Source organism: Plutella xylostella, chromosome 8 (genome assembly GCF_932276165.1).
Source record: "Plutella xylostella chromosome 8, ilPluXylo3.1, whole genome shotgun sequence".
Taxonomy (NCBI): Eukaryota; Metazoa; Arthropoda; class Insecta; order Lepidoptera; family Plutellidae; genus Plutella; species Plutella xylostella.
In genome coordinates, this window is record NC_063988.1 from 1,113,504 (window position 1) to 1,136,168 (window position 22,665).

General features: G+C 39.6%; 1 protein-coding gene across 2 annotated transcripts in view; it reads right to left on the reverse strand.

The window, feature by feature from the left end:
* LOC105390732 (Down syndrome cell adhesion molecule homolog) overlaps window positions 1-22,665 on the reverse strand; it is a 34,008-nt gene that overhangs the window by 9,629 nt on the left and 1,714 nt on the right. For both annotated transcript variants that reach the window (XM_048622751.1, XM_048622750.1), the window contains exons 3-5: window positions 3,699-3,810; window positions 1,129-1,319; window positions 560-689 (exon numbers count right to left, since the gene is read on the reverse strand). In XM_048622751.1, the coding sequence (XP_048478708.1) occupies window positions 560-689; window positions 1,129-1,319; window positions 3,699-3,810 (433 nt within the window). The remainder of the gene's footprint in view (window positions 1-559; window positions 690-1,128; window positions 1,320-3,698; window positions 3,811-22,665) is intronic.

The window sequence follows — 22,665 nt, forward strand, 5'->3', positions numbered from 1 at the left end:
CGAAACAGAGCGCCAGCGCTAGCGTTGTGTACTGCTAGCACATCTTAGCGTCATAGCCCGGCGTCAAGTTCTGGCACTCTGACGCGCGCTAGTAACCCGCTCTGTTTGATTAAGCGGTACCAAATTTTTATGGAATGTCAAGGAAAACATCGTGATGAAACTGCATATCCAAATTTTTCACGTCTAGATGTGTAAAGTCACAAACACGCAGTAATTAAAGATAGGGAGTGTAGAACACGCAGGGTTGTTGTACGAACGTTGCATCTGAGAAAGCCAGGTGCAGGCACTAACACCCCGAAAGAATATAAAATAAAAGTTGCTTCACGAAAAGCCCCCCCACTCAGCACGAGCCCCTACCTGCGTCCTGGTCGGTGTAGAGCGTGGTGGCGAGTACCTCGACGGGCGCGCCCGGGCCCAGCGCGTTGTTGGCCCACAAAGCGTCCCCACTCAGCACATACCTGCGTCCTGGTCGGTGTAGAGCGTGGTGGCGAGCACCTCGACGGGCGCGCCCGGGCCCAGCGCGTTGTTGGCCCACAAAGCGTCCCCACTCAGCACATACCTGCGTCCTGGTCGGTGTAGAGCGTGGTAGCGAGCACCTCGACGGGCGCGCCCGGGCCCAGCGCGTTGTTGGCCCACACGCGGAACCAGTACGACGCGTTCGTGTCCAGGTGGTACACGTCTATTTGGCGCTGGAATCGGAAATGATATGGAATGAAAAGAGGTCCGATCGGGCTGCTGTGGTAGGAGCTGTTGGGACGTATATTAATGGAGAACGGAGAAGCTGATTGATATTGAAATTACCAGGTAATATAATAATATGGTAGCCGTGAAGTAAAAGTTATCAGGCAACTATGAAGACTAAAAGGGCCTGACGAAAGGTTCCATTTGACCGGCAGCAGATCTGTCATAAAGTTTACCAAGGATAGGAGTCATTGAAAGTGTAACCTACTCATCATCCACGTCACACGCCGATTCAAAGTACCAGGCAACTGTGAAACGAAAGAACCTTACCATCCACCATTATGAAACAAAAGAGTATTGCCAATTTCGGGTAAAATTAGTATAATTGCAGCCGATCTTTATAGCCCTAAAAGTACCAGGCAACTATAAAAACAAAAGAGCTCTTACCGAATTCGGGCTGATGTGGTTGGGACTGATAGGCCGCCACGGCTCCAGGGTGCCATTGACTGGGGCAGCCGACCTGTACTGTGCTGTGAAGTCTATGATGGGGTGGCCGCCGTCCCCGGCTACGTTCCACAGGATGAGGGCCAGGATGGTGGACGCGTGGACTGTCACGTTCGCTAGTGGTGGTGGTTCAGCTGGGGGTTGAAGAGGGGGTAAGTTTTATTCGAGGTTTGTTGAGAAGGATTATTAAAAAAGTACGATTAAAAACTGTCAGAAGGATTGGAGGAACATCTGGCATCAATGTTTGATATTAAACAAGAAAAAATCCATTCATGTTAATGGTATTATTTAATGCTACGTTAGGTGACCAACAAATAAATAATGAATGGAAATTATTTATTATTTGATGCCAGATGACATCAAATAAAGCCATTTTAGTCACTATAGGTGTCTCGACGACTGTGTGTTATATTGGATATAGAAGAAACTTTGTGAAGGAACCTAGTGATAAGAATCTTATGGTACTAGCCAGTCCGTGACCGTCAAAACTACGTGCTTAGCAGTAAGCTTCGACCACTCAATAAAAAAATAGAACTCTAAATATTTCATGTAATTCTTTAAAACACGAGGACAAATTATGGTAAACATGTCCGTAGGTACAACGTGAATTTAATTACGGCCAAACGACTAAATAACCAAGTCACATGCCGTTATTATCTGCAGCGCTAAAAAGTGCGCCATTCAAATACACTGCAGACGAGATTTACAATCCACAGACCACCTGTTATTAACTTAAACGAATGCATACCTCCTAGTCTAACCAACCAGTTTAACCTGATATTTGAACTGTGAGCAGCTAGCCTACCACACAGGTCAGGCCATTCTGGCATCCTGGCCATTTTGCGTTGACCTCCACCCTTTATTTAGATAGTACTAGAAGCAACAAAGGGGAATAATGAAATGTTTGCCGTGTTTTGGTTTGGTTATTTAGTGTTTTAATAAAACCTGTCCGACTCTAACTAAGGCTCGGCTTATAATATCGGCGTAATGGAAATCATTTGCCCACTTATCATGGCCAGTGATTCTAATCCATCATCATAACATCATCAAATTCATAAATGATAGCATAAACATCCTGAATGATTTTTTCTACATTTCTTTTTTGCATTTGCATTCAGAGTGGATGACTTGATGATGATGACAGTTTGTAATTCTATGCTGTAAGATGATGAAGCAGTTTTTTATGAAGTATTCAAAGTATCACGTTGCATATAAATTTAAGACCATTGCTGAATTTCCACCATTTTTACCTATACCTACGACGATAAATATTCTTTCCATTTCCGGCTCGCTCGTAAAATAGCCACAAACGCGCATAATAAAATGCGAATACCTGGACAGCGCTAAATATTGTCGAGCGACCATAAAATAACACTAGTTTTTACGATATTGCTTGCTTGCCAGTTATTATTTATTGCCACTTCACTATATTCATCAAACACAGAGGAAATCTACGGGAAGAGGTAGTGCGAACCGAGGGATCTACTATGAATCTTTTCCAAAAGAGCTATACGAAATTCCTCCACATCATGTACTCGTAATGCGTATTTGTCGGTGCAGTCAGAAAAGAGATAAGTATTCACCGCGTCCGGTGTACCCCAGCAATTCAAAAATACATTTTCATTTACATATCATTAAAATTCAATAACGAGTGATAAATGACACGAATAATACTTAATCAATAAAGTTAATGTGTACTTGTATGTATCGATAAAAATATCTGCAACTACTAATTCAGTTTAAAAAGCCGACTTGCAGAATAACCATTTACAACACATCACACTTAAAGCCCATAAAGAAGTGTCTGTTTCTTTTAACTTTTACCTAGAATGTATAAAGGTGTGTGGCGTGTTTTATCGACTACAACAGTCTATTTCAGTATAATACAAGGTCTGAAAGGTCTCGATCAAAATGGCAGGGGAGGTAATAAATAGCTTTTCCCTCAGCGTCGTCGTCTATACTTAGTTCTCAGGCCGTCCGGCGGTGATTCTTGAGCCTTTGTCTTGCCATTTTCAAAACAAAATACTATGGGCTCAGATGACTGATATCTAGTCAATACTAGTAAATGTAAAGTATTATATTCTGTGATACTATCGACCTTTTTTAGCCGATGCTTATGCCATATTTACCAATGCGGAAAGGATACCAGCGGCAGCGGAGCGGAAGCGGACATCTTTTTCAATAATCAGCAGATACACTTCTCATATCCGCTAAGTGGACATCGCTAAGCTTCGGTGGATTCACCCGAACTGACAAAAAACTCTTCTCGTCTCCGCTTTGGATATCTCCGAAATGATGTTAATTTCAAATTCAAATAATTTATTTCGCAAAGCTTACATACTAGTTACTATAGTTGATGAGGCATCCTTTTAAGTATAGAGTACCTACCTCTGCCAGGATCCCCGCTCTTCCATGTACTAAATTTCAATCAACAACAACAATCATTTTAAACAGTTTGCGACAATTTCAGACTATGTAAATTTTATCCATAATAAGTAAATACAAATACGTACTTCTGACGGTGATGTTGATCCTGTCGTTGAAGGCGGTCTCGTTCTCCACCCCGCACTCGTACACCCCCGCGTCGTCCGCGCTGATCTGTTTTAGCAGCAGGCTGCCGTCCACCTGCAGACAACATAGAACACGTATTTTAGTCTAAGGTTATTTACCTTACCTAGTACCTAAGTAGGAGAGCTAGGTACACTTGGAGGCGAGGCGCAGGTGAAATAATACACTGCCGGGCAATAAAAAAGTTCCACTCACAAAATTTCGACAACAACCCCAATTTTTTCAAAGATTTAATTTAAAATTTGAACATAATATGTATTACTGAGGTTCTACCTTTTTTGGCATAAGATTTTTTTGCCTAATCTCGTATTGCATAGTAACGTTTGGTCAAAGTCTCGTTACGCCGAAAATCGTATGGCATAAATCTCGTTTAGTAAAAAGTTATTTCGCATAACATTGTTTAGCCTAATAATGGTATGGCCAAATCTTGAATAGCCTAATAATGCTATGGCATAGGTTTATACAAAGTAATAATATTCGTTTGGTTTTAACTTTGACGGAGCGTCTCCCTACATAACGCAAACTGGTGCCTTGTATTGTTTCCGCTGTTTGGAAAACGCTCCGCTCCGCTTAGCTGCGCTCCGCTTTGGTTTTGATGAACATGTGCACCTAACACGCTCCTCCTCGCTTTGCTCGTCGTCGCACCTATTATTAGGTTTCGATCTCATGGGGTTTGTAATAATTATATTGGTCGTTAACTTTCGTTTTTTTGATCATACAATATCGTGATTTTCGGGATGTAGGAGAAAAATACCACAATTTGTACATTTACTACATACTTAATATATTATTTATTAAGATAACATTAGGAGAAACAAGATTATACATAGGTATAGACGAACATAAATTTGAGCAAACGAAACTTAGGTGTTTAAAGATTGTGCCTAAAGAGTTTTAGACGAAACGAGCCTTATGCCACATAAGTCTTGGCAAAGTGATGGTTCGGCCAAAAAAGTTTAGACCATACGAGTTATGCGAAATGAGTTTTGGTCAATAAAGATTATGCCAGATGAGCGGAACCCATTACTGAATTTAGTTGGTAATATCCTGATATTCTGTTAAATATACTTCAATGTTGCAGAAGACAGCTTTAAGCTAGCCTTTTCCGTTTGGAAGTAATTTGGTGGTTTTCTCGGTGGAACCTTTTCATTGCCCGTCAGTGTATCTCTAATTGATCAATGGCCAAGGTGGAGGGTAAAAAGAGTGCTGGAAGTAGAAGGAAGTCGTGGCTCCGAAACAGGGAAGTGACAGGAACTGCCAGTGTTGAAGACCTATTTCACTTGGTAAGAGAAGGAAAAGAGTATGCAGAGCTGACTGCCAACCTCCAATAGTGGAGAGGCACTTGAAGAAGAAGAATTGATCAATTGGATTTGATAGAATGTCTCTATTTGATCTTTTGTCGAATGATAAAAGCATTATATTTTTGCAACAAAGAATTAAATACATAAAAGCTAGACTAAAATATCATTTAAATCACCAACTTGATCCTTTGTGAATGTTAATCTTAGCTTATTAGATAGTCGAGTGCTTTACATAATGCAAAAAGGCTCTCAGAAACCGACTACGTAATGTTATTAAAATCATAATTATATTCTCTTTGTTTTTAGCTCGGCTAGAATAATACGGCTGAAAAATATTGGAGCTAGTACAGGGGCGTATTTAAAGATTGCGTGCCCTGGGCTCCTGTAGTTTTCCGCCCCATCAAGGAATGAAAGAAAAAAAAAAGAGCAGTCAGTGTATAGTACCTATCGACCTACATATGTATAAGAACATTGTGGTGATAGAATTGCATAGATAATGATATCTTCCGAACAAAAAAAAGATTTTTCTGGATAGACGAGTACATTCTAGAACGTTTAGAAATAAACTTTGGCGACCGAGTGGGGCAATTATTTTTTCTTTAGATTTCCTTAAAAAATACAGAGGCGGATAAAAATTGACTATTCCACCGGTTCAAAAAAGAACAAAGGCTGGCTTTCATACTTATAAAATCCTGCTCGTCACCAAAATACGTCGGAGTGACCCTGGATACATCCCTCACGTACAAAACCCACTGCCAAAACACCAAGAAGAAAGTCAGCTCCCGAAACAAACTTCTGCGACGGCTTTCTTCTACCAGCTGGGGTGCCTCTCCACAAGTTCTACGAACAAGTAGCTTAGCACTCTGCTTCTCAGCCGAATTTGCCTGCCCCATATGGGCAAGATTCCCATTCCTCAGAGCCAGAAGACAAAAGTCTTCAACCATGCGTCCTGCTAGTGATGATGTATGGTGCAGAGATGTGGTCACTGACGGTAGGACTGGTCCACCGATTTAAAGTCACTCAGCGTGCTATGGAGAGAGCTATGCTGGGGTTTCTCTGATGGATCGTATCAGAAATGAGGTTATCCGTCAGAGGACTAAGGTTACCGACATAGCTGTCAAAATATGCAAGCTGAAGTGTTAGTGGGCTGGTCATATCTGCCGATGAACCGATAACCGTTGGGGTAGACGAGTTCTCGAGTGAAGACCACGAACAGGCAGCGTGGGACGCCCTCCTGCCCGCTGGACTGACGACCTTACGCGGGTATAGCCGGTAGTGGTTGGATGAGGAATGGCGAGGACCGAGTGTTGTGGCGCTCCTTGGGAGAGGCCTATGTCCAGCAGTGGATGATTATTGGCTTAGTTATTGGATTAGTTGATGATGATATGGGCAAGGTCCGCGCATGCTAGAGAAGTAGATTTTGCTCTTAACGACACAGTTCGTATACTAACGGGATGCCTCAAACCGACACCGCTCTACAAGGTCTACTCTCTGGCTGGGATAGCACCCCTTAGCATACGGCGAAAAGTGGCATGCATGTTCTGTTGAGAAAGGCAAACAAGAATGCGACTCCAGACATACACTTTACTCACATACTGCCACACCTTCCCGCCTTAAGAGCCGCAAAGCGTTTCTAAATAGTGAGGTGTCCTTAACGGATGAAAACCCACAAAACGCAAGGCTAAGGCTCTGGTAGGAAAAGCAGCCCCAGGATCCTTTTCTACCTCTTGAGGAAAAACTTGCTCCCGGTATCAGTCTCCCCTGGCACATTTGGAAGACTTTAAATCGGTTGCGAGCAGGGGTAGGCTGCTCCAAGGACAATCTTTGCAAGTGGGGCTATACCGTTGGTACCAACCTATGCGACTGTGGTACCGCCCCCTGACTATGGAGCATGTACTCTCCTGCCCCCTGTGCCCTTCCACCTGCACTCGGGAAGACTTACTCCAGGCCAACCAGAATGCTATCAAAGTTGCATCGTTTTGGTCTGGACAAATTAAAAAATTCGCATGTTCACTGACACGAAAGAAGAAGTGTAGAGTACCTACCGTACCGACCTACATAATGTATAGGAACATTGTGGTGATAGATTTGCATACATAATGATATCTTCCGAAGAAAAAAAACGATTTTTCTGCATAGACGAGTACATTTTAGAATGTTTAGAAATAAACTTGTGCAGGGCGGGCGACTGAGCTAGGCAAAAAAAAACTTTAGATTTCCTTCAAGAAAATACCGACCAAGGCGGAATTAAATTACACTATTACACCGGTTCAGAAAAGAACGAAGGCGGCTTTCATACTTTAAATCATATTTCTTAAGACATGAAATCAACATTTGGAAAGAAAGCTCAGGCTTACGTCCTAAAATATTGTTTTGTACTTTTTTAATCCTCCAACCTAAAGTCCAAGGGCGGCCTACCGGCCGCCCCTGGGCCGCCCTTCGCCGCCTGCCGCCCCGGGCTGTAGCCCTTTTAGCCCTAGGGTAAATACGCCCCTGAGCTAGTATGAACTTAGTGATCCCAATTTCAGATTTTAATGTGCTTTTCATGAGGTTGTATCCAACTAATAAACACTATAACTATAATTACGATAACGATGCGATTGCCTTTCCGAAAGTTCCTAATCGATTAATATACTAAGTTATAGTTATAATTAGTGTGTAATAAAAAAAAATCTATTTCATTTTTCGGTACATATCACGTATTAAGACCTCACGGACTGGAAATCAGTAGCATTTTTCGGCGAATTAATAGATACATTTGAAAAGAAAACTCCAATCCGAATAAATGAGCATAAATCAATTTTACAACGAACAGTAAAACTGACCAGCCCTGAAAGTAAAAAGCACAAATTTCCAATTACCACAAGTTCAGTTTTCAGGTGTTAAATCCAAGGTCCGAAATCCTTTGGCTGTACACTTTTATTGTTTACTTCAACTCCCACCTAACACCCTGGTGTCGAGGGTTTTCAAATTCTGTGTATTTATTATTTGTACTTTTGTCATAAAGGAAACGATGGCAGTTCCATCGTACAGTGAACTAAAAGTAAATATGTACAAACAAAAATAATATAGAGTAAGGGTGCTTACATAGAGAATCGGGTTCCCTGTATCTACCTGTACCGGTAACCTGATTATGAGAAAGCGCTCATGACATAAAAAAATCCGGGAAATGCTCCGTGAGTGAGCGCTTTCGCACAATCAGGTTACCACTACAGGTAGATACAGGGAACCCGATTCTCTATGTAAGCACCCTAAGTCTGTATTTATTTAATTATTTATTGTACAAATATTACAAATAAAAGTACAAAGGGTTTACTTAATGCTGTATTGTACGACAAAAATTACTTGTTATGAATTTGTAAAATATTGATACTTACGCAGTGTTTAGTTGATATGTTTGAAGAGCTGAGTCAATACGTCAAGCTCCAATTCACTTAATTGGAAACAGGGGAACAAATTCTCAGAATAAGTACCTGATTGAACTTCAGCTCCCAATTACTGGTATTGTAGGTACCTACTTACAACTCAAAGTAATTTGAAAGTCTAATATCCTTTGAAATGTTTGAAATACTCCGTGCCTACCCTAATGGTACTGATTATATTGTATTGTTCAAAGAAATCCTTAGCACTTTGTGAATTGTGGAAATGAAAATACTGATTATACTTTATAGTAACTTGTGTCGACTTTAAGGTTTCCTCGTGAAAATCTCGCTTTTATCTCGACCCATTTTTCCTGAGGCATATTTACATAACAATTAAATTGTATAGCCCAAATAAAAAAAAATAGATAGGTTACAACGGTAACAACAGATTTTTTTAATGTATTAAATACAAATTATTATTCCATTATGGTTCTACCTTTTTTGGCCTAAGATTTATTTGCCTAATCTCGTATTGCATAGTAACGTTTGGTCAAAATCTCGTTTCGCCGAAAATCGTATGGCATAAATATCTTTTAGTAAAAAGTTATTTCGCATAATCTTGTTTAGCCTAATAATGGTATAGCCTAATAATGCTATGGCATAGGTTATACAGGGTGTTGCAAAAAGGGTATACTAAGCCGAAACCTACATGTGCAGCATGTTATATCTAAGCCCGAAACTGAAATCAGAATTTCAAAATTCGCGAAAACTTTTTATTATTTTCCATAGAAACTTTGTTGGTCACGTGACTTTTTACTATGGAAAATGAAATATTTTTTTCGCGAATTTCCAAATTCTGATTTCAGTTTCGGGCTTAGATATACCATGCTGCACATGTAGGTTTCGGCTTAGTATACCAATTTTGCAACATCCTGTATAAGGTAATAATATTCGTTTGGCTTTAACTTTGATGGAGCGTCTCCCTACATAGCGCAAACTGGTGCCTTGTATTGTGGCCGCTATGTGGGAAACGCTCCGCTCCGCTTCGCTGCGCTCCGCTTTGCTTTTGACGATAATGTGCACCTAACACGCTCCTCCTCGCTTTGCTCGTCGTCGCACCTATCTTTAGGTTTCGATCCTATGGGGTTTAATGGCGTTTGTAATAATTATAATGGTCATTCACTTTCGATATTTTGATCATTTAATATCGTGTTTTCAGGATGTAGGAGAAAAATACCACAATTTGTACATTTAAAACATACTTAATATAGTATTTGTAAAGATAATATTAGGAGAAACAAGATTATACCAATACGAACAATTAGAGCAAACGAGACTTAGGTGTTTCAAGTTTGTGCCAAAAGAGTTTTAGACGAAACGAGTCTTATGCCACATAAGACTTGGTGAAGTGATGATTCTACCAAAAAAGTTTAGACCTTACGAATTATGCGAAACGAGTTTAGGGCAATAAAGATTAGGCCAGATGAGGGGAACCCTTCCATTATTATTTAAGGGGTCCTGTTTCTACTACAGTAAAAGGTTCTTGGAAGAATCTATCACATCACAATATTTTCTTTGACCAAATAATATTTTTCTCCTTACAAACATACGTAGAAACACGCAATATCTACAAAAACCTCTCTATATTTTGAAGCAATGAAAGAGTTGTACCATTGAATTCCAACTCCTTTTAACACGAGTGTGATTGATCGCCTCATTTCTTCTCTTCTCAAACGCAGCGTTTTCCAGGAAAGCATTAGCTAAATATAAAATGTCAGGCCACTGTCAGCGCGGATGAGTCACTGTGCTGACGCCCCCTCCGTAATACTATGCACCCCTGGTACTTTAGGGGTGCTATTCTCGCTAATGTCGCTTTTAGAATAGAATAGAATAGAAAAACTTTATTTGACACAAAAACAACAACATGGACAGTAAAACAGGTAACAAAAATACTTAATTACTAGAAAAATAAATATTAATAAATTTCAATTTGTCTCTTATTTAAAGTGAAATAAGTTAAATGTAACTAGGAACTGTAACTATTTACTGCAGTAGCAGTTTACAAATAATACTATTGTAAGTGATTTCAACTTATTTATTGGGTCTTAATTTGCAGAGTTGCACTGAAAAAGTTAAGCCGTACCAGACATTATTATATTTTAATAATAATACTTTAAATATTGACTTATTTCTTGTGGTAGCTGGTAGCCCTGCTGCTTAACACCCCTTAACTTAGACAAGCAATAATTTATCGAAATTAAAACCTTACGTTCAAGTGAAATAAGGCTGCGGCAAAGTCTCGGATATGAATGTAAAGTTACCGCCGTGATTTATGAAGTCTGGCTGTGTCTAGAAAATGTTAGTGCCTTTAGAGTTCCTGCAAGTCTGGATTGCTCACGGTTAGGGCAGAGATACGTTCGATGTTATGATTCATGTTTGTTTTATATTCTGTGCAGAGTTTTGCTGCAATGAAGGAAGCGGGGGGCAGGGGGCGGCTGAAGATTTCAGTCAGACAAAACAACTGTAGGCACCCTTAGTGTATGGTTTGAAAATAAAAAACTTTCCGCATACAAAAGCAACTTCTGTTGTCATTTTTTTTGATGAGTCACGTGTCGTGGGGGATAGAGAGGAGAAATGCTTATCCTGAAAACAAATTCCAAAAGTGTTGACTTTGAGAAATTCCGTAAACTTATAAGTAATTGAGCATTTTCATAATACTTAAATGATTGAATTTGTTCTGACAGTATGAATTTTAATCTATAAGGTGGTCTATAATATTTTATGAGACAGATCTAATTCCGTCGCACGTCTAGGTCTTGTCTAGACTTCGATACTGTGCCTGGCAAGTGGCTAGGCTGCGGCCGGCGTCAGGTGCTTGTTGCGAGCCGCATATCAGCTTACAGTTTCAAGTTACTAAGTTTATACAGGGTGGCTCATTGAAACGGTTCAGAATCAGACCCATATTTAATGTAAGAAAATAAACAGTTATTTTTGGATACAATACTGCTACATAACATGTAGGAATTAAATAAGATGTTAGGTATTTAATCCACTTTATTATATACAGGTTAAAATAAAATCAAAGAAATATCGACATCGTCTTTTCGTCTTTACGTCTTTCACTCTCTTCTGTTATTCGTCGTCATGGTTACATCCTTCATCTTGCGTTCTGTTCCACTCCCACACTCGGCCATCCTGCATACATGCTGCCCTCAGCATGTGCATTTATAAACAACTTAAACGATATTAACACCTTAACTAATAATAATAATAAAGAAATACGGCATTACAACTTAAAATACACACATTCGTCATCGTTCGTTCATCATCACTTTTATCTTTCTTTCCCCCAATATCACTTCCTTTCTTTTCTTCTTTCTTGTCTTCTTGCGTTTCATCTTCTTTTCCCTCTTTCTTTTCATCTTTTTTATCTCGTGTATCGCTTCTCTTCTTATCTTTCTTCTCTTATGTGTCACTCGCCTTCTTACCCTTCTTCGCCTTGGTCCCACTTGATTTCTTAACTCTAACATCATCCTCATCCTTGTCTTGATTGGTGCATCTCTCATTATCTTCCTGTTATCGTCGTTTTTTACAATATACACATCGTCTACAATACGGTTAACGTGACTTCCGTTATCTATTAACATATTTACAGAGTTTTCGCAGATGTCCATCCGTTTCTCCCTTACATTCTGTAAATCTTGTTTGTTTACAACGTCTTGACAGTTGCTCTTTGACATTGACACTTTTTGACTTTCACTCAGTTCTTCTTCGCATGATTCGTATCTATGGCTGTCATTTTCTTCATGCTCATCGTCTGTGGCCGCCTTGTCTATCCTGATTGACATTACCGACATCTTTTGATTTCCGCTTCCGCTGCTCTGTCGTGAGTCCGTCATGAAGTCCGTCGTAGCGCTGCCATCGCCTGTTTCCACCGTGAACACCGTTCGTCTTGAATCCGTCTTGAAGTTAGCGATGCCGCCCGTAGCGCTTTCATCGGTTGTTTCTTTCGATGTTGATGCCTGACCTTGAACTTGTCCTCTTTCAGGGCATGCGGTTGAGATATGCCCAAATTCGTTACATCGAAAACACTTCGCACCTCTTTGCTTCTTCGGACAGTCCACTGAGACATGGTTGGAATCTCCACAGCTATAGCATCGTTTATTAGTGTGCGCCGTCGATACCCTCATAGTCCTATAATACTGACTCTCGCCCTTCGTCTTTTCCTTCACAATTTCATAAATTCTCAGTTGCTCTTTCAACTCTGAATATGTTGTGGCACTGCATAACATCACTTTGTTTAGCTCATGGTCCACTATACCGTCCACTATATATTTGATGGCAACATAATCATCCATCTTCCCTCGTTTACCCAACTCTTTCATAATATAAAAATATTCCAAGCAACTTTCATCAGGCTTCTTCTTTCTGCTGCTCATCATCTCGTGAATGGTCTTAGAGTCTACAGCATCTGGGAACTCCTCTGTGATCGCCGTCTTCAGCGCCTCCCACGTCTTAAAGGGTCTTTCCGATCGTAGCCAGAGTGCCGCCGTACCTGTCAGTGACCTGCGCCCCACGATTAGCCGCTGCAACTCTGTCCAGCCGAAGATCTCGGCGTTGTCGTCGACTTCTTGCGCCCACCGTGCTGCGGAATCGGTCTGGTCCTGCCCACTGAATTTGCGTACCAGTTCCTCCGTGTATATCAGCGGTTTTGATGTTCCACCTCTCTCCGCGCCTTCCTCCGTCGTCATCGTCCTGGGCATCTTCCTATCGTCTTCGTTACGTCTTTTCGTCTTAAGTTGGTAGATGCTCAGACCCGAAATCGTCGTTGAAGCGAAGAAAAATTTTATTGAAAATTTTTCGCTGTCATTCTTGTTATTTCAAAAATGGCCCCTTGCCGCTTGCCGTTCTGTCTTCTTCACCGTCTTTTATGCGCCGTCATCGCCGATATTTCTTATATTTATTATCCCGACGAGCCCCCAATTTGTAGGAATTAAATAAGATGTTAGGTATTTAATCCACTTTATTATATACAGGTTAAAATAAAATCAAAGAAATATCGACATCGTCTTTTCGTCTTTACGTCTTTCACTCTCTTCTGTTATTCGTCGTCATGGTTACATCCTTCATCTTGCGTTCTGTTCCACTCCCACATAACATAACATAACAATCTACTTCTTTGTTAATATTTTTTGTCAATTCCTCCGTGGACTATCTATTAATCTTATCTGTATGAAACAGCCCATTAGACCAACAAGTACCTAATTTTTTTTTTTCGAACACGGTAAATAAAATTGAAATTTTCTCTCAGCAGTGGGATAAACAATACACCAAGTGAATAAACCCATTATACATAAGCCGTAGAATATCAAGGCGAGGTGACAGTCAACTGCCAATCTCTGGCTTCACTCTACTTCACGTCCCAAGAGAGCCGCGTTACTTTACCTTGACCAAAACGAACGAGCGAGAGTAGTGGACTAGGCCTAAAACCCATCCTTCATAGGAAGGAGACCCGTGCCCCAGCGGTGGGGATGTGATGGGTCGTGATGATGAATACAACGAGAATCTCGTTACGAGATTCATCGCTACCGCAGCAATGCTCCGTTTTGTAATCTAAAGTGAGCCAGCAGACAGTGAGGCCCTTAGAATATGTTAGCATACGAAACTGGGAGCAATTAACTGGCGACCACTAATGGAGTGTACCGACTTCGCTATTCACACTAAGTGACCTAAATTAATCCCTAACGCCTTTCATTAAAGTTCATAAGGCTTCGTTTAGCTTGCTTGGTTTCTTGGTGGGCCGAAGCACAGGTTTGGGAATAGAAGGGTTAAGGGTTAGCGTCTTAAGTTTTAGACTGATGGTGGAAACTATGGAATAAGATGCGGTGTTGGTTAATTATGAATAATATGATGATCATGACGATCCTTCTTTTAGTATTATAATTTAATTGTAATCAGGCCATAAGGCAATAACATTTCATTTACGCAAGTGAACCTATTCGCATTCGCATGCAAATGATTAATCTTGGAAAAAAATCTATTTACACGTAAATTATACGGCAAGTTGACAAGAGAAGTCATCGGCAAATAGTAAATAATGCGTAGTGCAATCACCTCAGCCAGTGATCGTCTGGTGAAGGACGTCGAGGAACGACTGACGCGATACAAATAACCCATTTCCTCAATCAGTTACTTAGGTGCTTTTTAATATCACAAAAGCATTTTTTTTATCTGTTTTTGTTGTATTATAACACCTACTATACTGCATTATTTCAATTAAACTAGTGTATCTTTTTAATCAAAATATTATTTAACAAATAACCATAAATGGCGAAAGTAACAACTTTTGCTAGTAGTAAGTATTTCTTTGGATCATTACATCGTGTGTTTTATTTTCAAACATTAAAAAAATATACAAATAAAAAGACACGCTTAATAGATAGACAGTTACGTTAGTTTAGTACATTTAATGCCAAGTTTGTATGAAAAAGGCAGTACAGAAGGTAGGTACTTATATAAAGAATGTTGCTTTGAGCGTCTGAGGTTTAGATGCATGGCAGCTGGTGCCTTGGTTTTAAAATATTGCATGTTCGTGGGTGCTTATACATTATAGGTATTATATGAAGAAAATATTTAGGAAATAACATCAGGCCTCAGGTTAAAGGAGAATGTTAACCTAAAAATTGAAATAGGTATTTTTTCATCAGTACCAAATTTTGTCCATCACTTGAGTATTTTACATGGTAAAAGTTTTGCATTCTTTTCATAGTTATGTAAACTATTGTAAACCCAACCATGCTTTGTGTGCCTTGCTTAAAATTTGTGAGGTGAGTATCATGAGCAGCTTGTGCCTTCGTTTTAAAATATTACGTTCGTGGGTGCTTACATTATAGGTATTATATGAAGAAAATATTTAGGAAATAACCTCAGGCCTCAGGTTAAAGGAGAATGATAAACTAAAATTTTTAATATTTTTTCATCAGTTACCAAATTTTTGTCGATCACTTGAGTATTTTAAATGATAAAAGTTTTGCATTCTTTTCATAAGTATCAGTAGGTATCTTCCGCAGAAACTCGTCTTAGAACATATTAAAATGGGATCAAAAATCCAATTTCAAACCCAATTTATTTAATTCACCCGCGAACAGGTGTCCGCCCTCTCTAAGTCCCCATTTCTTATTCTCTTTAGTCGGCATTTTTCATTCCGTTTTCAAATTGGACTCTTTGAGCTCAATTTACTGCTCGCCACGTAAATCCTCGGGATGTCGTAGGTATCGTCCGACAGTGCTAACTTTGCAATAGACATACTATATGCCTAAAACAAAAAAGTGTATTGGTATGAGGGCATTTATCATTATCATCAATTTTATTTTAATTGATATAAATATTACATAAGTATAATAATTTAATTATAATGAAATGTACCTAACTACTCCTTGCATGCTGTGGACACATGCTGTGTGTTTTGTAGTGTTAACTGTTTTCTGTGTTTGTGTTATATGTAATATTGTTCATTTATTGTTAACTCTCTCCTTGTGTTCCAATAAATAAATAAATCACATCCTACAAACCCGCTCTAGGCCAGCGTGGTCGACTAGGACTTTTATTCAATTTGTGCTATTATTTAAAGAAAACAATAATGGACCAGCTACCCGTTACAAAGATAGCGTTGTCTGAGTCTAGCAAACAGTGATAAATTATTCACATAATTTCATTAAGCGTTGTGTGAACACATTAACAAAGGATCACGTTTCAGCCCCAAACCGGGAGCTTTTACGTGAACACAAAATGATACAATGAGGGCTGAAAGCGTATTGAATAGAAGCTGATTCGACGGTTGATTGCTGTTTAGTGTGGGGATCTTTGCGGATGTTTGTGAATGGTGTTCCTTGATGAATAAATGTTGCGAAAAAGGCACTACATATATATAGTAATTATATGTGGGGACATCTCACACACGGCCATACGACCCCAATCTATAATCTATATAGGTAGAGCCTGTAACATGGGTTTTGGACAGCTGATAAATCTACATAGATAAATAAATATTATACACATATTAACAGCCAAGACCGGAGTGTAAATACTTATTTGTCCCGTCCGGGAATCGAACCCTGGACCTTCGGCATAGTAGGGCCACTAACCACTAAATCATTTGCTTTGTTAAGCAATGTTTAAGTAGTCTCTACACGTTTGCCCAGTAGTTGACTACAACCGTGACATGTTTACAATGAATCCAGTTTTCCTCTATAGCTGTGTCTCACTGTACATAAACATTACACGGGTTAACAATATGCCTTGTATAGGCTCGTGACCTCGATCACAATCTCTTTTCATGTGCATCAGATCAGCGGGCGTACGGCGTGCATGTCAGCTCTCATTTGTATGTAATCAGTAGGTATTCATAAATAATATACTACATAGATAAATAAATAAATAATAATAAATATGTGGGGACATCTCACACACGGCCATCCGACCCCAAGCTAGGCCGAACCTGTGTTATGGGTGTCGGACAGCTGATATATCTACACAAATACATAGATAGATAGATACTAAATATAAATATCAACACCCAAGACCCGAGTACAAATATCTGTCTTTAAACAAATATCTGCCCCAGCCGGGAATCGAACCCGGGACCTTCGGCTCAGTAGTCAGGGTCACTAACCACTACGCCATTCGGTCGTCGATAATAAGTCGGTACCTATAGGTATACACTACATATTTAATTGTTTTATGCGGCGGTTTGTTAGTTTGACAAGGTAGAAAAGTTGCAGAACGCTGCCAACTTCAGTACCCGTATCATGAAAATTCGAGCTAACGAATAGAATCGAATGCGAGTGCGACTACTGTCAACTTGACAGCACTTTCGAACACTTTTTACCTTTCGAATGAGTTTCGAAAAGAATGACCACAGAGTACATAATATTATTCTGACAATGACCTATGGAATGATAGCTGTCAAACTTTCGCAAATCTATACACCGCCATTTTGTTGTTGACAGGTTGACAGCACTTTCGAATAGACTATCGAATAGAATATGCTGCGGTTTTTCGTAATACGGGTACAGATCTACCAAGTAACTGAAAAACAAGAATTGTACTGCAGTTTGACTAGAACGATGAGGTCCCATAGTCCCATGATGCGTTGCATCGCTTCGTCCCAAAGGAACGGTCCTAAAAAACATATATACAGGGTTATTTGCAAGTTACCAATAACCCTGTATGTATGGCTGTGACGACCAACGCACCAATGGGGCATATCCCTTACAGTATAGTAGGTGCAGGTGATTTGTCCGCGAAATATTAACAGAGCAGTTAATAAATAAAACACAGGCATTTTATTTTTAATTATACTCGTGGCAAATTAACGTCCTTAAAACTATTATTAATTCTAAACATTGCCGTGTCCTCCGCTCATAAAGTTTCGTAAGCCATCATAATAAACAAGAACTGCACGTAAAATGAAAAAGCTCAATTAACCTCCTTGTCGTACAGAGGTTCGTGCACTGGACGCAGTTTGGGCTGAGCGAGCGGGGAAATCGATATGTTACTCGTAACTCGCACCTTGTACTACTCTAGTGAATGTGTGACCCGCGGCCGCTTCACGGGTCTGCTGCCGCTACACGGGTTCGTTATAGACGTAGGTAAACGCACTATATCGCTATTCGCCATAAAACGCGATCTTCTTACTGTTGAATGTCGGGGGTTTTAACGTTGGTTAGGTTAGGTTTAACAGATTAATAACCATCAATTTAAAGGGTATCCCGCCGATATTCATTCGGCCATTTCTTATTACCGAGTCTGTCCCAAAAGTTCAATACCCTACCAGTAATCTAGATCAGATCTCTTAGCAGCCGGCTTCGGGCCAATTCAGTTTAAAAACAATTGACGGAGGAGACGACACAAAAGGCACACTTTCAGAAGATTATTGGGTGGCTCTTAGGACATCTAATCAGACCCGGAGCGAGCTTTGTTTAATTAACTTCACTCTAAATATCAACTGAGATATACAAATGACAGCGCAATGAATAAGTTACACTTACAAAATGTCGGCACCAAATGACCAAATTTAAAAAAAACATTTAATTTAGAATTTATTTTAAATATTTACGATTCTGATGCGCTGTTAAATGTACTTCAGTATTGCAGACGGCATCAATAAGCTAGCCTTTTCCGTTTAGGAATAATTTGGTGCTATATTGTCACTGGAACTTTTTAATTGCTCGTGAGTGTAGCAGTATTCATATCCGTGTCATGATAACACATAATCTTTCTACAGGACCTCGTGAATCGTAAACACATCGGATAAATAATTAGACACAAACAAATCGCTCTACAAACACGGCTAAACAAGCGGGGTCGCCACCGATCGTTACACCATTAGTTTAATTGCTAAATAACCTGTAATCAAGACCTCAAATAGGACATAGATCACAGTTAATCGTTGTTTAGCGGTTACGCCACAGTTGTTTGTGCGGGGTGATATTGTGGTGTATTGTATGTAATATTATACAGTCAAAGCCAAAAGAGATTCATATAAGTTCAATGGTTCTCCACCAATAGAAGGCTGGCTGGAAGAAATTGTTTTTTGGCAATAAGCCCACCTTTGTATGCGAATAATTTATGTCTGTTTGTAAACCTGTGCTGTGTAATTTGTCTATATTTTGTGTAAAATAAACTGTATTTATAAATAAATAATATCAACAGTCTATTGCGCCCTCCTCAATACATTTTTTGTTTCATATATCTTAAATAAACATATATAAGTAGGTATTGATGAAACGTTTAGACTACCAAGTAGGGACTAGGGACAGGTTCATTTTCATTACTTTTCTTCATCAGATAAACTTCTAGGTCTAATCGATTCAGGTATTCTCTATTGTACAACTTTGCAGACTGGCCATAGCTACCCATCTCTCATGACGGAGAACTAATATACCTAATGAGCAAAGTTGTTAGTAAGTAATTTAATTAATCATCTGTGGATTGGATTCCTAATACCTACAATGGCCGCTAGCTTAGTGGCTTTCCGTCCCCTTAAAAAGGTTTTCTTGTTTTTAACCGACTTTCCAAATAAAAGGGGAGGTTCTCAAATTTCCCAATGCCTCCGTGTACACGATTTTGATAAGTATTTTTTGTTCGATAAGTACTTTGTAAGATACATCAGAGGTGGTTCCGTATATATTCAATAAGAAATTCATGTGGTGCTCTAGATAAGAAATCTTGAATCACGGCGCTTTTCTATAAAATATTTGTTTTATAGGCAAAATAAAAGATTTATTAATTAATTCTGTAGAATCGATCTATGGTTACGAACTATCCACTAATCTGTGGTTTAACTTTGAACCGCCATTCGGAAAATGGGGGGTTCCTCTATATATAAAACGAACTAACGAGAGCTGTCTTGCAATCGGCACGTTTAAAAAACAAGATAGAGTCATGGCTCGCGCAGCAGCGATCCGAAACTTAGTTTTTCGTCATAATAGAGTGACCCCCTGGCCCGTAATCCCCGGATATCCGCTACTCCGCTCGAGTCCAGGCTATTTATATTGCGACATCCGTCTTGATCCATCGCGGCTTTACCTCAGATAGATAAACCGAACCGGCCTTCCTTCATTTAGGTATATTTTACGTGTAATTCCAGCTATATATTTTGTTCAGATCGAAGATGTGTGTTATGAATTTATTATAGGTAATTATGATCAAAGTGAGTATAGTTGCATCTACGTATTTCCGAAAAAAGATACATGAAATTACAGACAGACAGTTAGGGTCAATTCAGACGTGCAGTCAGCTGCATAAGTAGCTATACACTTTTCTACCATGTCAAACTGAAACCGCCTATGAATTAATTGAAACATTGACGGTTAGTCAGTTTGACAAGGTACAGAAGTGTATAGATAGCTACTTATGCAGCTGACCGTACCACAACCACACCACAACCACGCCGTGTGGTTGGGCGTATATTTTGTATTGAAAATGAATAATCCAATTCACACGTGCCACATTTTGCCGTTGTTATCGACCACCTGTGTAATACGATCACATCGCAGCCACATGGCAACCACATCGCGTTGGCTACGCCGCCACGCGGCGGCGGCACCGCGGCCACCAGCTCGCCCAATTAACTGCATACGACCACGTGGTTACCACATCGCAACGACAGCGACAACACAACCACATCGACATTTTGTCGCTGCCACAACGCAACTGCATAAAGCCGCTGTCACACTATTCACATGTAACCACAGCTTGACCACATTATGTCGCTGCGACGTGGTGTGGTTGTGGTAAGAACCTAATATAACGTTCATGTAAAAAATAGCCGCCTCTGGCTTTTATCGATTTTGATTAGGTTTTTAAAACTTAATTTACAGCTATAAAATAGAAATGCTCTTTTGCCGTTAGTAACCGGCGGCGGCGGCGGCGGCGGCGGCGGGGCGCCACTCACAGGACCATGTCCATCAGTGGATAAATGATTAAAGCCATTATTTCAACATTACCAAGCAATTCAATATTTATTCGACGAAAAACGGCCCTTTATTCCGTTATCTTTAAGTTATCAATAAAATGTAAACATAGTAGATTTACAGACACCCACGTTTTTCTATGATAGAGATATTTCCTTCATTCTTCAGCGCACATCTTCTTCTTCAGCAATATCCGTAGTAAGTATTATAGTACTTATTTAGTATGTATAGTACTTAACTACTTAGTACCTAAAAGCTTATTATGCACGAAGAGGTATCGAGCTCACAAAAAATAGAGATAAACATGTATAAAATGTATTTATTTTTAACAAAAATCGTGATAAATTAATTAATTGATTGCCTTCGCTATAGTTTCTGAGCATTCATAAAAAAAACAGAAAATATAATTGATAGCTTACATTTTTCACGGACACATTTTAAATTGGAATAAATGATTTCCTACATTCGTACAACTGTTAAGCAAATTCGTACAAGTTGTCCTATTGAAAAGCAGTTTAATATAAATTCCATAGCTTTAAACGACACGGAATAATGTTAATTTATAGAGCAAATATAACTAAGCTCTATGTACACTGTACAGTGACAATGAGTACAATAGAATAATAACGACACCGTTTAGAGCAATATAACACATTAGGCGTTTTGAGGAGTGCGCTTTGCTGACGCGCATTAGAAGAGATTTAATCAGATTATGAAACTTTCAGTCAGGAAGTTTCGTTTTGAACCCCTGACGGAAAAGAGGGGTGTTATAAGGTTAAACTGTCTGTGTGTCTGTGTATCAGTCTGTGGTAGCGAAGCTCCCAAACGGCTAAGCCGATTTTCGTTTAGTTTTTTAGGGTCGCAGTACCTTATGTTAGCCGTTACGAAAATCGGCTTAGCCGTTCAAAAGTTATGCGAATTTTGGGAGTTTTGAAGTCTGTACCCTACCAGACACGCGTGGGAAAGTGGGATTACTTGTCTCCCCTCTCTTCTCCAGGCCAAACAGTGCTCTCCGAAATTGTATATTGAGTTTGTCAAATACTTCCTTTGACTTGCCAAAGACAGTTACCGCTTTATCAATAAACCAATTCACAATCGGCTCTACCCAACGATATTTTAATACGAACTATAGATGGAGTGTCATTGCAAAAAAAACGTATTGACACATAACACCCCACTGCTACCACTGAGCTCTCTAAAAGATGAAGATTTGTGAGTTTATTCCTTGGTACCACGATTGTCATAATGAAAAACATAAAACGGTTTGACAGTAAACAAAATGCGGACACTTTTTGCTTTGTTTCTGTATATGACACACCATCTTGTCCATATATCGTCGATCTAAGGCTCTACCCCTCTCAAGAGCTATCAAGAGGGACCGCACGGCAGCGACGAAACAAAAGACCGTAATCCGGACTGACACCAGTGTGGAGCGGTTCGCCCAAGGTCGTTCCAGTTAGCGCGACGGGTCTTAAATTCGCTCCGTTTGACGGGACCCACTTTTTGCGCGGTAAACGGTAGCGCTTGCGCATGTACCGTCAGCAATGAGGGTGAAATGAGATGGTCTAAAAACTATGAATAACACAACACTCAAGATACGATAAGTTGTAGTGCTGTGACATGACGTCAAAGGTGAATATGGGATATGGCAAATGGAATGATTAGCAGTCAAAACAAAACAAAAAATATATATTATATTCATGTTCCTATATTCAGTAGTAAAAGAAATAGTGATTGCTGTTGCTTGTTTAATTCTAGGGACACAGCAAACGC